General features: G+C 40.8%; 1 protein-coding gene across 1 annotated transcript; it reads right to left on the bottom strand.

Annotated features, from left to right (window-relative positions):
* Positions 1 to 1,478: 1,478 nt before the first annotated feature.
* spsb1.S (splA/ryanodine receptor domain and SOCS box containing 1 S homeolog) lies at positions 1,479 to 20,194 on the bottom strand (the record flags this gene model as incomplete). Its single annotated transcript, NM_001086733.1, is given in 3 exon segments — positions 1,479 to 3,828; positions 9,232 to 10,050; positions 20,093 to 20,194. Coding segments are annotated over 2 exon segments (822 nt in total). The 3' UTR covers positions 1,479 to 3,700.
* Positions 20,195 to 20,771: the final 577 nt, after the last annotated feature.

Raw genomic sequence — 20,771 nt, 5'->3', positions numbered from 1 at the left:
TTAGCCGTTGGCTAGGGAGCATGCTCAATTCTTCTCATCTTAGATTTGGTTATGAAACACACACTCAGTCTAGCAGCCAAAGAAGATATGGCATTGCTGGTTCTCAAACACTGCTTCTATTTTTTCTCCTCACATCCTCTGAGCTCAACTTAACCATCACCATGCTTTGTCCAAACAGGACTTCTCAAAATAGGTTGTGCCTGTGTAAGCCTGCATTCTTGATTATATGAACTCTACAGAGAACGTGTCACTGAATGATGTCACTGATGTGTGAGAGGGAAAATGGCCACTAAGTGATGTAGCTGGCAAACAGAGAGGATATTTGCAGTACAAATGGTGCATGTGGGTGGGGAGATGTGTCCAACTTATATACATGGTAGAAGAATGTAGAGCTTGAGGTCCTTTAACAGTAAATTTTTGCAGACAAGTGTGCCCAGTTGGTTAAGCCATTACTATTCATATGCAATACCTGGGTGGTTTTAAAATTTTGAATGATTAAATGCTATGCAACCATTTTATAAAATTAATACTTTCTGCATTTAAATTACTCTTAAAAGGTAGCTGCAGTTGGAAATAGCATGATTGTCCCCTTTTCTGCTCTCAGTAGGACGTAGAGAGCGATATTCTGTGTGTTTCAAGTGGTTTAATTTTTTTATTTTGTTATTTTTTGTTTGAGTTACAAATTCAGTTTGCAGGGTTGGCAGGGCCCAAATTATGCTAGCAACCATGTACAGGTATGGGACCTATTATCCAGAATGCTCGGGACCTGGGGCTTTCCGGATAACAGGTCTTCACACCTTAAGACTAGAAAATCATGTAAACATTAAATAAACCCAATAGGCTGGTTTTGCTTCCAATAAGGATTAATTATATCTTAGTTTGGATCAAGTGCAAGCTACTGTTTTATTATAGAAAAAAAAGAAAAAAAAAGAATCAATTTTAAAATTTTGGATTATTTGATTATAATGGAGTAGGGGGACAGCCATTCCATAATTCAAAACTTTCTGGATAACTTGTTTCCGGATATTCTAGTAGACTATGAAGATCCAAATTACGGAAAGATCCATTATCTGGAAAACCCCTGGTACAGAGGGATAACAGGTCCCATGCCTGTAACAGGAGTCTGGTCATCTCCAGGGAGGGCTTCAACCAGCTGGTTTGCAACATTGTTTCATGAGAAAATGTAAAACCAATGTTTTAATAGGAATGCCCTTTATCCAAAATTCAGCCTTTCGGCCGCGTTTGGCAAAATGGAATCCAAAGCCTTAAAATCACGTGACTGACACGAACAAGGAAATTAGTGTGTCATGCATGACAGAAGTCAGCCAAATCCCAAAATAGTAGATTTGGTGCATTCCTAGTTTTAATAGCAGTTTCCAAATAAATTACACCAGAGATTTAAATTAATGGTAAAAAAATAAAATAAATCAAAAACGTTTGTCAACATTGCTCCTTGTAGTCCAATAACCAGTAGAGGCTTTAAATTTAATAAACTATTTCTTTATTACACATTTTATCTACAGATTTTATAAAAAAGATTAAAACTGTACAAACAAGTTGAAGACAGTAGGGAGACGTACTAAGCCACTTTTCTGTAGGTTGGAAGACTACTTGCACAAATAAAATAAAAGGCAGCAACTATATTTTCCTTACAGTTCCCCCCTAATTGTGCAATACGGCAAGTGTCCTAATCCAGCAAGAAAACAGCTTTTAGGGAGTTAAGAGATGGCACCGACGTACCCTTACAGCCTTGGCACCATTGTGCACCTTAGAAGAAAAAGGTCTTGTTGGACTTTAAGTACCCTACAGCAGCAATTAAAATATATTCACACTCCTACATACATTAATTCAACATTAAAAGTCACACATCCAGCCATTGTACCTGTACATAAACAGATGTCTTAATTTAAATTCATTTTGAACAAAACGGTCATACAAAAAAGGGGAGAGAGGTATCTGAGATTTTGGTTTGTGGGAGAAGTTCCTGAGAACTGGCAATTGCTGCAGTCTTTAGGAAACTGCCACCCAATATTTCACCATAACACTGAAGCAGAAAACTGTAGTACCCGCTGCATTAATTGGGTTTAAGTACAAAGGACACTGATTAATCTGCTGCTTAATGGCTTACACCCCCATCTTGCCTAGGTGTGGCTGGTGGAAAAAGGGTGCTCTGGAGAAGAGAAAAGATGGCAGAATTCCATAACTGGGGCTTTTCCTTCACAATTCTTCCAGCCGTGTACTAGAACATCCCATCTCTGCACAATTCACAGTTGCATATGAATGGGAGCTATCTTATTGCTTACATCTAATGACTGGAACCACCCCTGACTGCATAGTGCAAGGTTCTCTATGTACCCTTTATTTGGAAGCCATTGCAGGTGTTCTGAGACTTTAAAGTTGCAGTAACAAAGCTAAGCAAGTAAGATAGATCCACTCATACATACTGATGCAAATTAACAGCAGGGAGCTCCATGTACCCTATAGGCTATGATGATCAATGAAAACATGTTTTATGAATAGGAAATATACTTTCCATGTTACACAGCAGTGCACCCACTCGCCCTATACTAGGGTGGGACACAAGCAAGGCTGTTGCTCAGTTTACAGACCACCAACTTAAGAGTAAGACACTAAACAAGGACATTTTAGACAGCACATGTTTTTAAATTGCTTTCGGTCTACAGTTTTTGGAATATTTAGCTTTAAAATGTTTTTTCCTCCCTCTTGTGCAAGTTCTAGACACCTTGGGTCACCAGATGTTTCTGGACTACAACTCCCAGCATGCTTTAGTCTTGATTTTGTTAAAAAATTTAGAACATTGGATCCTTTTTTTTTTTTTAGATTTGTTCTAATTTAACACACGAGCGGATATATTGCTCAACAGCCTCAGCCCTTACTGAACATGGTTACCGAGCATCACTATAATAACACAGTGGTAACTTACAACATTGTTGTTTGGCAGCTGCTGCTCAGTTTATCAAACTAATGTGTAAAAAAAAAAAACACATTAGATCCAATGATCTAACTTAGATTAGAATGTTTAACACATTAGGTCGATAAACTGAGCAGTAGCCAAATGCTAATGTTGTAAGTTACCACTTACTGTGTTACTATAGTAATGTCCTGTAACCATGCTGAGTAAGGGCTGCGGCTGCTCAGCAATATATCAGCTCATGTATTAAATTAGAACATATCGCTTACTAAGGGACTACTAGGAAGGTCGAAAACAGGATCCTAAAAAGATAATATTCCTGAAAAACCAGTAGGGGAAAAGAAAAATTGTTAAGTCACTTGTCCTTTAGGTATGCTTGCCACAGTCTTGAACTTAATATTTAGAGGCACAACTGCTATTTGACAGACAAACATACAAATTTGACAGGTACATAAAAAAAAAAAGAAATTGGAGAATGCAGAATTTGGACGGTTCCCATTTAGAAATTTAAAAGCAACTCTGTTCTTTTATTAGGCCCACGGCAAATCCTTGTATTACTAAATATCCTTCACATAAAAGGTGCAATTAGGAAATCCAAAAACTCCAGGGCAAAAATGTGGAGGTACTGGAAGTCTGTAGCATGCATTTGAGCAGTGTAGAGGGATAGTAGCGCTACACCCAACAGTGAGGCAGTGTAGGTGAAAGGATTGGAGCCTCAGAATGCATAGTACTGTATAGATTACTATAGGCAGACGATCCCTGCATGTGTCAGTGGTAAAGCAGGTAGCCTTTAAGTGCAGCTGGTAGTGGAAGAGCTTGTATTTCGTTCAGTCTGTCTTTTCCCAAAGCAATGCGAACAGATCTTCGACACAGATCCATCAGTGGAAGTGGTTCAGCTACAGAAAAAGGAGAAAGCCATTACTCACACAAGTAGTAATCCTACAGTATTAAAGTTTGCATATGACTTATTGCAGTCACTAGGTCAGTTTTAGACTCAACGTACAAGATGTTGTCATAGAAACAAATCTGAAGAAAAATAAATAAAATAAGAGGGTTGTGTCTGACCACCAGTAAAGGACTCGCAGGGAGAATCTTTTCTATGACACACACCTAAATTAAGTTTGTTGTGATGTTAGCACCCTCTATAATAGACCCCCCCCCCACAGCACTTTCAGCCCAACTCCTTCCAAACTCATAAAAATTTAGCTTCTCACTCTGCTACTAAACATAGTTTAGAGGCAAATTAGTGACCTAGCCATAGGAAGGAATAAAGAGTGACATGATTAGGGGTGGAATAGACTAAAGGCAGAAGCCGGACTTGCTGGGTTTAAGCCCAAATTTTCACTCACATTTTTGGGTCACCCCTAAGCTCATGGCAGTAACAGGTACTGAAGGGAGAGCTGAAGGGCGTACAATTAAATGCCAGGAGAAGCAACTATACATTTGCTTATTAAATGCAACCTAGACAGATGTCTGTAAACATTTAATTATACCTTTCAGTGCTCTGCAGTAGACAAAGCATGCCTGAGGGGATTGGGGTAAGTGGTTTATTAAAGCCAAATGCTAATAAAGGCCAAGCAAACCATAGTATGTTACTCTCTGTGTGTAACTACAAGTTGTATGTGGCCATACACGGCAGATTTTTTACTTCTAAATGACCGATGGTTAAGTGTGAACTAACGATCGTTGGACGAACGATCGTCTCGACATCATCATTTGCAAAATTGATCGGATGAGTTTAAAAATTTTAGTCGTTCAGGGATAAAATCCCTCTTTGTGCAGGTCAGGATTGTAGCACGAGCCAACGAACATATACGGAAGGACCTGAACATTCTTTGCTGAAAGCGGAATTTGAAACCATATGAACTATGCAAAGAAATAAATTGGTGCTGACTGCAGGAATATCACCTCATATGTGAAAGAAGTTTGCCATAGCAAGACATAAATCCATATGGCTGCATGGAGGAGGGAAGGAGAAACTGAATATATACTACAGACAGGGACACAATGCTGCACCACTCCTTGTTTGTTGAACAACATTTGTCCGTACACAAAGCAAACAAAACTTATTTCTGTTCTCCGTGGATGGCATATCGTATTGTAAAATAACAGTCAGATGATCAGTTATCAATACGATCGTTCTTTGCAGAACGATAAAAGTATGGCCACCTTTAAGTCAGGTTTATGCAACTAAGCAAGGAGGTAGTACAGTGCAAAAATGTAAATGTTTAGCTGACATAAAACATAAAATAACGGCAGCAATATCAAGTTAGCCATAGGCCTTTTTTACATTTTAGGTTGTTCGGGTCCAATTTACCATAGAAGCCAGTCTTCAATTTGAATGATACGAAGTAGACATGGCCTGAACAGAAAGTAATACAATCAATCACACTATTTTTGGAGCTGCCAGTGTAAGTGCCCCCTAACAGACAGCATTTAAAACTGAAACAAAGATAAAAAAAAATTCAAAGCAATTTCAAGGTTGCTAAGAATAGTAGGACATCTTGAAAAGATTAAGTTAACACACAGGTTTACTAACCCTTTAAGTTCCCTTTCATGTTCTGCATGGCTGGCTTGGCTTAGTGCCCATCTTTTAATTCTGTAGTTTAAAGGATGTTTGTGCAAACATTTGCTTATTTTTAATGTATATACTGCCAATATATTCCCATTCAATAGATACACTTTACAAAAAAAAAAAAAAAAAAAAAAAAAAACTGTCCTGACATTTGCCCGTTTACTGGCCTTTGCCTGACTATTATCCACAATCATTCACTCTAATATGGCTTCGGACTCAGTTGTGCCTTTATAGATTTATACCCGGGTTACTCATCATACAGGCTCTTGCTGGTCTTTCCTCAGTGATGAAACATCAAATAACCAACTGCTACCAATCAGATTTGCTTTCGTTATTTTATCTGCAGCAATCAAATATAACTATTGGTTGGTTGTTATAGGATACTCGAGGGCATGTGAAATGTTTGTTCATAATCACTTGTTCATTACAAGACTATATACACTAAATGTTTAACAGGCACAGAGGAGGGCAATACACGTTGCTCTCCACAATACTTTTGAGAGGTGAACACAAGTCGCAAGAATGAAAGCTACATAGTGCTAGCATGCCAAGAGGTAGTATGGTGTTTAGATAGAAGTTCCTTACAGAAGAAGGTAAGAGCGGCAAGAAAGAAAGCATTAAGATGGAAGTGGGTGAACGAATTGCTGAGTTTTAGCAGTTGCTTAAGGGTGGTGGCAGACGATGCTACTAGGGGAGATTAGTCACCAAATGACAAATCGCCTCTTCCTCGGGCAACGAATATCCCCTAAATGCCTTCCCGCCGCTACAATGTAAATCGCCAGTGGGGTGGCAGAGATAGCTTCAGCTTTCCAAAGTGGCCCGAAGTTTGCTCGTGAGGCAACTTCGGAAAACTAAGCGTTCCAAGTGCCATCCCACCAGTGATGCCGGCAGGAAGGCATTTATGGGAGATAGTCTGAAGAGGAGGTGATTTGTTGCTGGGCAACTAATCTTCCCCAGTAGCCTCGTGTGCCCCCAGCCTAATGAGCATGAGGAATGGTATGTCCAGACTGAGAAGCACCAGCTCAATATACAAGTGGGCCCAAATATTACAGCCTGCACAAGGTCCAGAAATCTGGAGAGACCCATAGACTGCAGGGTGGCCTATTCTCTTGTGAAATAGTGTTTTTTACCCTCGGTGCACATTCACTCAAGCCACAGCACCAGTGGGAAGGGGGTGGGAATGTTCCAATGTGACAGATTTAACATGGAGCTATAAAATGATTTTTTATAGACAGAAAAAAAAAAAATTATGATTTAAATACAGGTACAAAAGAAAAGTGAAGAAAATGAGATCAGAAAATAGAGAAAGAACAGAAAATGAAGGAAAGGAGAGCAAAAAGTAGTAATCCCATTCAAACTATTGGGAATCTAGTTAACTACATCAATGTGTATTTACTGCAGGTACTGCATTGGTAATCTGGCTATGCTGCATTCGTAGTTTACTAGAATGCCATTTCCACATGTTAAACCTGCTAGTGATCCATCTTGGACACACCAATACTAATGTTTATACAGTGCATCTGTGTAGTCAGCTTCAGCTTGACAGAAGTGATGTCCTTAAAGGGGGAAGGAAAACTAGTTGGTGCAAAAACCCTCCCCCCCTCCAGTGTGTTGCCCACCCTCCCTCCTCCCCCCTGGCCTACCTGTCCCGCTGGGCAAATGCCCCAAACTTGTAACTTACCCGTCTGCTCAGGTCCAGTCCAGGGAGTTCACAGTCGACATCTTCTTTCACGCGATCTTCCTGCTTTGAACGGCGTTTTGGCGCATGCGCAGTAGGAGCATTTTGCCGGTACGATCTACTGCGCATGCGCCAAAAGTACATCGTGACTTTTGGCTCAGTAGATCCGTACCGGCGGAATGCTCCTACTGCGCATGCGCCAAAACGCCGTTCACAGCAGGAAGAAGATCGCGTGAAAGAAGATGTAGTCTGTGAACTCCCTGGACTGGACCTGCGCAGAAGGGTAAGTAACAAGTTAGGGGCATTTGCCCAGCGGGATGGGTAGGCCAGGGGGGAGGAGGGAGGGCGGGCAACACACGGGAGAGGGTTTTTGCGCCAACTAGGTTTCCTTCCCCTTTAAAGGGGCAGTTAAACTTCACTAAAACACAACAGGACTAATTGAACACAAGGAAAATATGCACCTCAGCAGTAAGGTTAAGGAGCTTTCATATTGGCTTTTCTCCAGAGAGAAGCAGACATGCACCCACTCCATTGTCTCTACACATAGGCCAATACCAGAGAAGATTTACTGCAGAGATGCAAAGCTATGCATAGATATCCACTTTGTGTGTAGGCCAACACTGCAGAGATACAGCAGAGAGAATAAGAGTACTTTAAGATTTAATATCAATTCCCACACTGTTTTCGAGTGGCAACCAATCTAAACAGTTTCAATTTTAGCTGCAACAGAGAAATGACAGAAATTGCTTAATCACTTTGTAAGAATTGCTTTGATGGACAATTCAAGAAGAATTGGGAGCATATTCAGCAGCCAGTCAAGGCCCTTGTTAATGCATAACAATGTTGCAGACAGGATTTAAATTGGTTTACCAACCATTTTTCAAGGCTATCCAGAACAGCAAATACATCTTCCTACTGTAGATGTACCTTCAAGCTGGACTTGGTAATTTTGCAGAGCAAAGAATTTTAAAAAAATAAAATGAAAATAACTAAATGAGACTTAGGATAAATTAAAAAAAACTCATTTAGTAGGCAATATAAGTATATAATATATGGTGTTGCTTTTAAATGGTGCTAAAAAGTATCTTCTTTAAAAAAAAGCCCCTTTATTGGAGTTCCCTATAGATGTTCTCTGGTCCCTGCCTGTTTCAAATGAGGGGAGGGTGTGTCCCAACTGTTTCTGCCAGAAGCACAGTAGGAGGGGGTTAGCGAATCACAGCCCTGCAGTCACACAAGCATAGACAGACATAGTCAGGTCCTGCTAGCTGCTGATTGGTTCCTGTCCTACAGTGTAGTGAGCGGAGAGCCGCCGGCTCCCCTGCACAGCCTGGGAATTCAGGGAGCAGGAAGTGGAAGAGAAGGGAGGGATTATTAGGGTTTTTGCAGAAATATTCAATAAATCAGCTTGAAACACTACTTTTTTAAGCACAATTCTTCCATTTATAAAGGCGTATAATGCACTGGAATGTTTGTTTTTTACACAAAATGTCTCCTTTAAAAAAATCAGTAAAGTTTTGTAGATGTGCACTGCACAGTTCTTAATATATATGCACCGGACCAGGTTGTCCCCAGAACAGCATGCTGCCATCTTATGTGCCACCCTGAGCGGATTGTACAGCATAATAAAGTCAGAAGAATTAGGGCAGTGTAACAAAGGATAGCCAATTAGATAGCTAGTTCTAAAAAAAAAAAAACTGGTACCCACATAGAGATGGGCCTATGTTATAATGCAGTTTGTTTACCAATATGGAGAGAAGTAAAGTTGAAATTTTAAACTACTCAGGGTGATTAGCCAATGCATTTGTGATAAACATTCAGGTGCTCAGCCAGACATACACATTTGCAGAAAACATTAATTTCCAATATTCCTGAAAGGGAACAAGCCATTTGAACTTAAAACTACTGAAAGCTTAAACTTTGAACGCTTGCTTTTTTATATGTACACTGTCACAGGCAAATTAGCAAATTGGTGTATAAAGAAACCCCACACATTTTTTGGTCTCTGCACCTAGTTCAAAGAAAAAGGGATTAGTATGGCATACTTACGGTCAAGTCCATTTAAGTATCGCATCCTTATTTCACAGTGACCCCACACTGCACTTACAACAGGATAAAGTTTTTTTCCCTTTAGTCCTCGGAAAGCAATTCCCATGTATTGTCCATCCACCACAAAGCTAAGTGTGCCATCATCCATATCAAGTACCACCAAGAAGGAATCCGGGACAATGAAAGTTTCGTCATGCTCCAGAAATGCAGGGTATGTTCTACTTGGCTGGTTTTTGCCATCATGATATAGTTTATTCCTGCCCAGGTCCCAGCCCCAAGATTTGCCATTACTGCCTATAAGTGTTGTATAGCCAACAGAATGAAGCGGTGCATCCTCTGTAGCCACTCCAACTACAGCATGAGTCCCTCGCTGTCGCATGACCCAGGTAATCTCCCAAACATGCAAGCCACGTGTGTAACCAAATTTGCCCCGAATAGCATCTGTGCTCTGTGCCACCGGATGCCGGTGAAAGACAAGTTTGTCATCCTCTTTGACAAACACATTTAGCGAGCGATCATTGTTATTCCAGGAGTGCTGAAGCTGTGCTTCTTGGGAAACTGGAGGCATATCCAATAAAAGGTCCAGTCTTGCAGGTTTACAGTAGTCAAGCCCTTGTAGATCTTGCTTTAGTGGTCTATATGCAGGGTCCCTCATATCTACAGTCTTTATACCACCTGTGACTTTCTGACCCATGATATAAAACGGATTTAATTTTAAGAGCCAAATACAAGGTCTTTCAGTTGGCCAGTCCTCAAGTTTCCTTTTGTCCAATGAAAAGCAGAGGCAACCGAGAATTCAGTTCAGTTTTACCACTTCACCTAGATCATGGAAGAGAAAGTTACACAGGTCAGTTAAAGGGGAACTCAACACAAAATTAACGCAAGCTTTTTGAAAAGTAAACCATTTCAAGCAACTTACATTAAAGTAATAAGTAATATACATTAAAAAATAAGCAGACTTTTCAAAATCTATGGTTTGGAAGAGATCCATAAGCCTAGCCCCCTGCTGATCTGTCTGATTGCTTTGCTGAGCTGGCTGACTACTTTGTATCTGCAGCCATCTGTCCTTGGCCTGCATCCTCCAAACCCCATAATTCCCTGCACACGTTAGTGATGTGTGGGCCGGCCTGACACCAGCGGGTTTACGGCATGGGTGGAGGGAAAAACTCGACCCACAAGTGATTTCAATAAGGAACAGATCACAATGCATTGTGGGTTATGCAGTTCTTGCATGCAGTCTAAGCTGTGGAGAAATTGTTACAATTTGTAACATCCGTGTTTAGCCAGGATTTCAAATGATGCAGAAAGAGAACTGTTACACATCTGGATTTCAGCATAGAAAATGGCATTTAGAGAAGGACTACATGGACGATTTTGGAGCAATCCGATGCGCAAAAACGCAGGCGTCACGACTGATGGATGCAGACGCTGCGTCTGCAACCGACAGTCGCGTCAACGCTGCGACTTCACCCGACAATGCATTGGTATTTAAACCAAACTGGAAATTTTTGATTAGAGGCTGGAAAGTGAGGAGCCGCTTCATAGCAATACCCTGGATTGTCAGAAGTCAATGATGGACAGACAGGAATAGACCCATTTTGAAAAAAGCATTCCTTTATAGTGCACTCCCTTAACATGCCTCATATTTGCACTGTAAATATGACAACTATAAACACTGCACGGTTGTGAGGAGGCCTTACCTCGTTCGCGGCACAACAGGAAAAGACTATACAAAGGGATCACTGCTTAGGAAAATAGAAGCAAATCATCTAAATAAGCTTTGTCTGCTTCAGAGTGAAGCAAAGAATAAAAAGTCTAGTTCTTGTGCCAATAGCATACACTGCATGTATACCCTGAGGTTAACTTTATAGAAGTACCAGTATCTGATCTGTTATCCGGAAACCAGTAAGCTGTTGAAAAATCCAAGCTGGGATGCTAAATTTAAAAGTTGCAAAATATAAGAGATAAAGACCAGTTTCAAATTGCCTTAGGGCTTCAGCACACGGGCAGATTCAGGGAGATTTAGTCGCCTGGCGACTAATCGCCTCAAACTGCCTTTCGCTGCTATAATTAGAAAACGCCAGCTCCAATGCATTCGCGGTTGTCTGAAATTTCCTCGGAGAGATGGTCGCCCGGCAGAAGAGGCTATTAGTCGACTAAATCTCCCCATGTGCTAGCTCACTAAGAACATGAATGTCTTCACCCTAAGATTGTTTATTTGTTTATTTTAATTTGGGGGGATGGGGGGAAAAACAGTTTACGGGTTAGTCCACACGAGGAGATTTTGGGAGATTTAGTAGCCTGGTGACTAAACGCCTCTACTTCTGGGTGACAATCTCCCCGAACTGCCTTAATATGTCTTCCAATCCACTAAAATGAAAAGTCGCCTGTGCCAAAGCACACGCGGTGCTTATTTTTCCAAAGTCGCCCGAAGTTTCCTTATGAGGCAACTTCTGGGAAAACAAAGCGCCACATGTGCTTTAGCACAGGCGACTTTTCATTATAGCAGATGGGAAGACACGCAAAGGCAGTTTGGGGAGATTGTTGCCCAGAAGAAGAGGCGATTAGTCGTCAGGCTACTAAATCTCCCCGAATCTCCTCGTGTGCTCCAACCCCAAGTAATAATTTGACTAAATCCTTAATATTCTGTTCTTGTGCATGAAAACTGCCAACCCCAGGAGGCAGTTACAGTGTAATCTGAACCTCCAAAGTGTACATATACCTTTATGGGTGCCATAACCCTTCTCCACATCAAGGATTTAGTACAACTGCTTGGGGGTGGAAGGGACTATGAGTAACATGACACAGGTCTGCTTGCTGTGGAAAGCAGTCCTTTTCAAGGAGTAATCAAGTCTATTTTCTAAATTTACAAGATACAAGCTCATTAGGTGCATTCCAGAGCTGCATTTCCATGCTTTTCCCTAGCTATTAGTCACTGCATTAATAAACCAATATTTACTGTATGCAACACAAAAGTGGCAATAAACCACCACATGTCTTGGATCAGCAGTTCTAACATGAAGCATACTGTTGACTAAGCAGAAAATACAAATGCAGGAAATATATGGGTATACAAGTCTTTTAACCAGGTTAATGTAAAGTAACCCTGTTACAGCCACTTTTCTTTACAGGGGGACTACTTGCAGATTCTGCCTTGCCCTATAGCAGTGATCCCCAACCAGTAGCTTGTGAGCAACATGTTGCTCTCCAACCCCTTGGACGTTGCTCTCAGTGGCCTCAAGGAAGGTGCTTATTTTTGAATTCCTGGTTTGGAGGCAAGTTTTGGTTGCATAAAAATCAGGTGCACTGCCAAACAGAGCCTCAATGTAGGGTGACAATCCACATAGGGGCTACCAAATGGCCAATCACAGCCCTTATTTGGCACCCCAAGAACATTTTTCATGCTAGTGTTGCTCCCCAACTCCTTTTACTTCTGAATGTTGCTCACGGGTTATAAAGGTTGGGGATCCCTGCCCTATAGAAGCAATCACCTAACCTTTATTACAGCTCTCCACTCAGCAAACAAGGTGGAGACTGGTCATGGGCAAGGTACTTTAAATGCCATAAGTGACCAGCAAGCAAAGCAAGAAACAAAAACAACCTACTATATTCAGCACGCAGTATAACTATGTACTAGGAAAGATTTTGTAATGTCCCCTCAACACAACAATTGTGTCCACACTTTAGGATCATTCACAGCATAAAACCTTTCTGAAGGTCATATTGCAAATAATTTTGTAACAGGATATTGATGTACTTGGGGGGGAAAAAAATGTATATTTCATAACAGAAATAGCATTAACATGCCAGGAAAAAATACAACCGGTTTTAAAATCCCTCCCTATATCTTCTAAGACTGCCAACACTAAATAGTTATAGCAGTATGAAGATTTCCAACTTGTACATCAAAAAGCCATAGCAATACAAAGTCAACATTCTCAAAGCATTACACAAGAAATAAGCAGAATTTAGGCAAATGCTAAAACGGGGCAGGTTTTGGCCTTAAAAATGTTTACAGGATGAAAATCCACCACATTTACGTAGTGGCAGGTGGATTGCACTCATGATTGCTGCCATGGGCAGAACAGGGCAATTTTAGAGTTTCCTTTGCTGGTGCTTTTCCACCAGCAGAGACATTGCCAAGTGTGACAGCCTTGCAAAGTCAAAACAAATTCTAGAATGCCTTCACAACAGAAAAGTCATGATCCCATGATTTTGGATTCAGATAAAATTACAAAAAAAATAAAAAAAAGTAAAAAGAGGGAATTTATGTTCATAGGATACAAAATATACGGAGCTTACAAACTACAATTTATAACTAGCGTATGACATTTTCATGGCTGATACTTTGACCATGAAAAAAAAAAAAAAAATCCAGTGAATGCCAGGACAGTGTAAACCAACTTTGCAAGCCAATAATGAAAACTTTATACACCTTATTTTATGGACTATTTGGGCATTCTGAAGACCAAACCCAACAGTAAGATGTTCCCTGCCAACGTGTTGGGAAATTCAATAATACACACAGTAGATTATGCAGAGTTCAGAATTCCAGCAGAAAGGATTTTCCAAATATTTGTCATTTCTGTAAAGAAGAATTGCCTTTTTTTCATTTTTTATTTTAAGGTTTTCTCTGAGCACGGCTTTCCTCTTAAACTCAATTCCTTATGTACTTAAGTGTCTATCACGTACCTGCCTTTTGAGCAGACGCCATTACAATTCCCAAGTCTCTCCAAATTTCCCTTTGTTGGATAGATTCTACTTTACTATTTTAATATATTTTAATATAGACTTAAGCTAGACATAAACAGGCACATTCTGTTGCTCGGAATGACCCAAACTAAATTAAAAAGTTAAACTGACAATTCATACATACATGGTAGACAATGTGAAGAGACTTGTCATATAGGATCTAACATGTTGACTGATGGCTGTCTGTCCCCTTATTTTAGTTTTGCAAAAGGCATCTGCAGTGAACAATTGCTTAATGATTAAACGAATGCCCCATCCACTGATCAATTTGTTTCACAACAAACATTTTTATACTGTCCAATTGACTGTTGGGAACAGTCTTGTCAGAATGGCAATCGTCTGCAATCTATCAATGTAACAAGAAAGTGATTTTAGCAGATTGTGTATAATCTATCATGTCACACAACAAAAGCTGCCCATGCATGGCTACCTATAGTCTTCAAAACAAAGGCACTGTGCATACTTAAAGGAGAACTAAAGCAAGCTAGAAATTAGAATACATTATAATTTGGGCTTCTGTACCAGCCAAAGGCAACTACTGCCTTAGCAGTAAAGATCTGTGTCTCCAAAGATACCTCAGCAGCTCCCCATCTTTTTTGCTCTTTGCTGCCGTCACTTACTGAGCCAAGGGACCCACTCAATATACAGTACACAAAATATAAATGTCACAATATGAGGCAGATTAATTAATACAGATAATTACTACATGGCAGCACAGAAACCAGTGCAATTTGCATCAGAATTTGCTAATTAGCCCTGTAGCATCAGCTTATATTACAGTCCAACCTCATTTTCTGCTGGATAATTTGCAACAACCCTTAAGCTTCGCTTCCCAACAGCTGCTCAGAGCCTACCGAGCATAAGTGTTGCAGAAACTTTCAAAGATGGTGACCCTCTATGACAAGCTTGAAGTCCTGGATCACTGCTGCTATTGACAAGCTGAAACTTAAAGGGATACTGTCATGTGAAAACATGTTTTTTTCAAAACGCATCAGTGAATAGGGCTACTCCAGCAGAATTCTGCACTGAAATCCAATTCACAAAAAAGCAAACATTTTTTTATATTCAATTTTGAAATCTGACATGGGGCTAGACATATTGTCAGTTTCCCGGCTGCCCCAGTCATCTGACTTGTTCCAGCACTTTAGGATGGAACTACTTTCTGGCAGGCTGTTAATTCTCCTACTCAATGTAACTGAATCAGTCTCAGTGGGACGTGGCTTTTACTATTGAGTGTTGTTCTTAGATCTACCAGGGAGCCATTATCTGGTTAACTTCCCATTGTTCTTTTGTTAGGCTGCTGGGGGGGGGGGAAGAGATCACGCCAACTTACAGTACAGCAGTAAAGAGTGACTGAAGCTTATCAGAGCACAAAAGTCACAGGACAGGGGGCAGCTGGGAAACTGACAATATGTCTAGCCTCATGTCAAATTTCAAAATTGAATATAAAAAAATCTGTTTGCGCTTTTGCAAAATGGATTTCAGTGCAAAATTCTGCTGGAGCAGCACTATTAACTGACGCGTTTTGAAAAAAAAACATGTTTTCCCATGACAGTAACCCATTAAAGGAACAGTTCAGTGTACAAATAAAAACTGGGTAAATAGATAGGCTGTGCAAAATAAAAAATGTTTCTAATATCTTTATGAAAAAATGTAATTTATAAAGGATGAGTGGCTTGATGTCTAACATAACACAACTTCTTGCTTTTCAGCTCTCTAACCAAGTTAGTCAGTAACTATAAGGGGGAGGGGTCACATGGGACATCAGTGATTTTGAAATGGATCATTTGCATGCAGGTCAGGTTCAAAAGAAAAGTTATTATCCATGTAGCACCATTCAAGTCGCTGATTGGTTACTGCCTGGTAACCAATCAGTGGCAACCAAGAGCTGCAAAGCAGGAAGTAGTGTTTTGGCTATTATGTTAAGACATCCAGTCACTCCAGCCTTTATACATTACATTTTTGGCGAACTATCTATATTAGAATTTTTTTTTTTAATCTTGCACAGCCTACTTACCCAGTTTTTATTTTTTACACTTTAAGTCTGGTGCAACGAGTTCAGAATATAAAATGGAAATTTTCAGCCATTCATTTTTAGGGTTTAGTTCTCCTTTAAATTACAACTATTGCAAATACACTAATAAAAGTGCACCAAACTCAGAACCTACAGAACGGAAGAAAGGTCAGGCATATTGTAGATGTTACAATACTGAACCTGCAACAAAAGCAAGTTAACATACAAGCACTATCAACTTATACAAGTGGACAATCTCCCTTGCATCTAAAATGCCTCACATATTACAAGCAAGTGCTTAAGCATGAGTATTTTTTCTGAAAACCAGAAGACTAGGCATCGCAAGACTAGGCAGCAGTTAATACTCTAATATAGAGAGATCCTGCACATCAGTAGACAAGCACATATGCAGTCATGTTGTAGCTAAAACACACAGGAGATTGACACAGGCCATAGTTCCAATGTAACAAGGACCAACTTGTAGTAAGAACAGGTTTACACATTCATAAAAAACACAAGCGTTAGGGGAAGTATCTGCAGGAGAACAATGCAAATATTGGCTAATCCAGCAGGAAATAGAGGCATGGAAGGAGAGATTGTGCTATCGCTCAGTTATTGACTTTTCAACTTTAACATAAACTAAACTACCCGTTATCTTATCACAGAAAAAGTACATTTTCAGGTTAACAGTACAGAGGTCTCATGCTGTTCTGTTTTTGGAAGCTTTCCAAATTGCTAAACCATTTCAAATGTACTATGTGGAACAAAAATAATTGTAGCTTTAAAGGGGCAGTATACCCACATGTTTGACATGTAAATGAATTGGAGATGCACACTTTAATGAATTTCTCTTTTTAAAAAATAAATTAAAAAAAAGCTAAATAGGACAAAAAAAAAATTGAATCTGCTTTCATTTAAACTGCAAACATGTGAGAGAAGGTAGTTAATCAGTTAATCAGATCATCAATGCACATGCTAATGACAATCAGTACAACTGCCTTAAATACACATGTGCACATTTTTTGGCCTGAAATACCTCTTGTTACAGTTTCCATTTCCCTGAACAAAATGCTGTTTCAAGAGTCTTTCCACTTGCCTGAAATATTCCAACAAAAAAACACTACACGTATTCATAGACTAACTAACTGGTTAGTGTCTGTAAGCTAAAAAGGAAAGTGGGGAGAGGTGTAGTTTATACAGGCCATTGTGTATTTAAAGGGGTGGTTCATATTTACGTTAACTTTTAGTAGGTTATAGAATGTTATAGCATTCTAAACAGTTTTTTAATTGGCTTTTGTTCATGGTTATAGTGATGAAATATAGGATGCTCCGAATACACTATTTTGGATTTGGCCGAACCCAAAATCGTTCGCGAAAGATTCGGTCGAATACTGAACAGAATCTGAATTTGAATATGCAAGTTAGGGGTGGGAAGGGGAAAATATTTTTTACTTCCTTGTTTTGTGACAAAGTCGCGCAATGACACTCTGCGCCCCCTAACTTGCATATTAGGATTCGGTTCGGCCAGGCAGAAGGATTCGGCCGAATCCTGCTGAACAAGGCTGAATCCTGGATTCGGTGCATCCCTATAGGATAGTTTGCTTGCTTTATGTTGAAAGGGGCATATAAAAATATACTACCCTTTTATCCACACAGCTGATTTTCAGATGCTAGGTTCTATTTCAGCTAGGGCATTGGAAACGCTCATGCAGGTGTCTGCAAACACCCGAAAGCATACAAGTAGAATGGTCACTTAATTTAGAGTCCTGCACGGGTCCATTTTTTTGGAACCCGTCCCAGCATTCTTACCCACAAGTACCTTATCCGCAACCCAGACCCGCTGACCATCAAGAATCAGGAAAAGCCGTCACTGTAAACCGGAAGTAGACGTGATCAGAAAAAAAAGTAAAAATTGCTATGAATAAGACCCGCAGCCCAACCCACTGCAGAGCTCTAACTTAATTCAACTGCATAGTTCTGCAACATTACATTGTTAAATTCCCAAGAAGCATAATCTTGACAGCAGTATGCAAAGTTATATTTTTCTCTGTGCTAAATGATACAGATAATGATTAACCACTCATCAGTTGAATATCTTGTATTCAGGTCTTTTCAAGGAAGCAAATAAAAGTAACAGGTTGCCGCACCTTCTAACCAAATGTCTTTCCCTAGGGATATCCCTTAACCGAGAGTTAGGAGCAACTCGGCATGGATGTGCTGACTACTCCTATATACGACAACCTGATTTGATGCTCAAGAGAAGAGACAAAAAGCGGAGTATATAGCGTCGCACAATCCCAAAGCAACCTTGTACAAACAGCTGTGTCTTCCAGCTTAATGTGATCAACTATGGACTTAATTAAATTAATGTGATTTTTGTGATCATAGAAGAGATGTTCATAAAAATCACATTAATTTAATTAAGTCCATAGTTGATCACATTAAGCTGGAAGACACAGCTGTTTGTACAAGGTTGCTTTGGGATTGTGCGACGCTATATACTCCGCTTTTTGTCTCTTCTCTTGAGCATCAAATCAGCTTTTCAAGGAAGCACCTGGCCATGCACCATTACCCTTATTGTCTGGACACACTGAGCAGTCTGGGAATGTCAGTTTTAAAGGGGAAGGAAAACCTTTTGGCACAAAACCCCTCCCCCCCGAAGGCCCCCCTCCCTCCGGGCAAATGCCCCTAACTTGTTAGTCACCCCTCTGTTCAGGTCCTCTCTTGCAGAGTTCACTGGCACCATCTTCATCCAAGCGATCTTCTTCCTGTTCTGATCGGCGTTTGGCGGCGCATGCGCAGTTGGGAGGCATCTGCTGGTTGGATCTACTGCGCATGCGCCCAAATTTCACAAAGTTTCCGATTTCTTTTTTCTGAAACTTTGACTTTGGCCGCATCTAACCGGCAAATGCCTCCTACTGCGCATGCGCCGCCAAATACAGAAAGAGCAGCAATTGGACGATGATTGCACCCATGAACTCGGCAAGAAAGGAACTGAACGGAGGGGTGATAACAAGTTAGGGGCATTTGCCCTGGAGGTAGGCGGGGGGGGAGGGGTTTTGCACCAAAGATGTACCATGTTAGCCACTGAAAAGATGCAGAAAAAGTAAAGCTTGGTAAAACCTTTTATTGGCTAACTGAATAAGTAACAATTGCAAGCTTTCAGAGCACACACACACACACTTAAGGTGGCCATACACGGATAGATCCGCTCGTTTGGCGATGTCGCCAAACAAGCGGATCTCCCTCCGATATGCCCACCTTGAGGTGAGCAATATCGGGCTGATCCGATCGTGGGCCCTAGGGCCCAACGATCGGATCCTATCGTTCGCCAAACGGGCGGTCGGATCGCGGGACCGCATCAACGAACAGATGCGGCCGCGATCCGACGGGATTTTTAATCCCATCCGATCGAGATCTGGCCGACTTTCGGCCAGATCTCGATCGGGGAAGCCCGTCGGGGGCCCCCATACACGGGCCAATAAGCTGCCGACACGGTCTGTTGGCAGCTTTTATCGGCCCGTGTATGGCCACCTTAAGTCAAAAAACAGTATTTTGCCTGACGAAGGGGTCCCTTGTGCTCCAAAAGCTTGCAATGGTTACTTGAGTTAGCCAATAAAAGGCATAACCTAACTTTTTCTTGGAACATCAGGAAATCGTAATTTGCACCAATCAGAAGGAATGTAGGACTAGCCATGCTTTAACTGAATAGTGATGAAAAGCAGAGTGCCCGAGTGGTGCAGATATTGGCCAATGTATCATTTCAGCCACAGCTTCTCACTCCAATGTGTCACATCCAACAACAGCAAAGCAGACGTGTTTGAGCAATTTTGTCCCACTAAGGACATTTTCACAGAGATGAGCTGCGTTTCTGGACTAGTTCACACCAGGTGCAGTAACCCATAGCGACCATTAAGATGATTAAACAGAGGCACATCGAATAGAAGTTAAGTAGCTGCACCTGGGTTTACTTAATGAGATCTAGCGTAGAACCCCATTGCATATGACTTGACACCGAGAAATCAAGCTAATACAGAACTCGCTCGACTATAACGCACGTGCAATTCATAGAAAGCAAAGACGTGTGAGACATACCGCCTAACAGTCCCGCAATTCGCGGGACAGCCCCGTTTTCATAACACAGCCCACAGTCCCGGAACGCCGTTTAAATGTTCAGCTCCTCCGCTTCTGCTCTGCTGTCCAGCTCTTCCAGACTTTCGTCACAGTCTCGCGAGATGAGAATTTGCCGTCACGGCTACAGTATATATAAGCGCCATGACGCAGCACGTAGCGCGGGGAGGGGGTAGATCATAGTCAAAAGCATATAACCAGCGTGGAACGCGCGGTAGTCTGTGCTGGTGTTTGCTGGCAATTTGTAATATTTGTTCACAACTAATAAGTTAATGTTTGTGGTAGTTATGAGACATAAGGCTGCCACCAGAGCCACTGCTCAAAATATTTGTTCAAAACTAGTTTTCTTTACACACTAGAACCCGTGCTTGTGCCAGTCAAAACACAGCGGAAGCTCTGTTGCCTGTATTTTATAAGGTCATTCCCGCCTTCTAGCTAATATTTGTGCATGGGAATAAAGAGAAAACAAACTTTTTTATTCCTTGTGGTTAAGTCCAACTCATATTCTTTCTCTGCTTACTGGAGCAACTACTTGCGTCAGGGAACAAAAATACAAAATGTTCCATGTGGTTACCACCAACAGACTTGGCTACACTGCCAATGTTTAAAGGAATAGTAAAACCAAAGAATTTTGTATTAAAAA

Source organism: Xenopus laevis, chromosome 7S (genome assembly GCF_017654675.1).
Source record: "Xenopus laevis strain J_2021 chromosome 7S, Xenopus_laevis_v10.1, whole genome shotgun sequence".
Lineage (NCBI taxonomy): Eukaryota > Metazoa > Chordata > Amphibia > Anura > Pipidae > Xenopus > Xenopus laevis.
The sequence above is the reverse complement of the archived record's forward strand: the minus strand, read 5'-3'. Positions and strand labels throughout refer to the sequence as shown.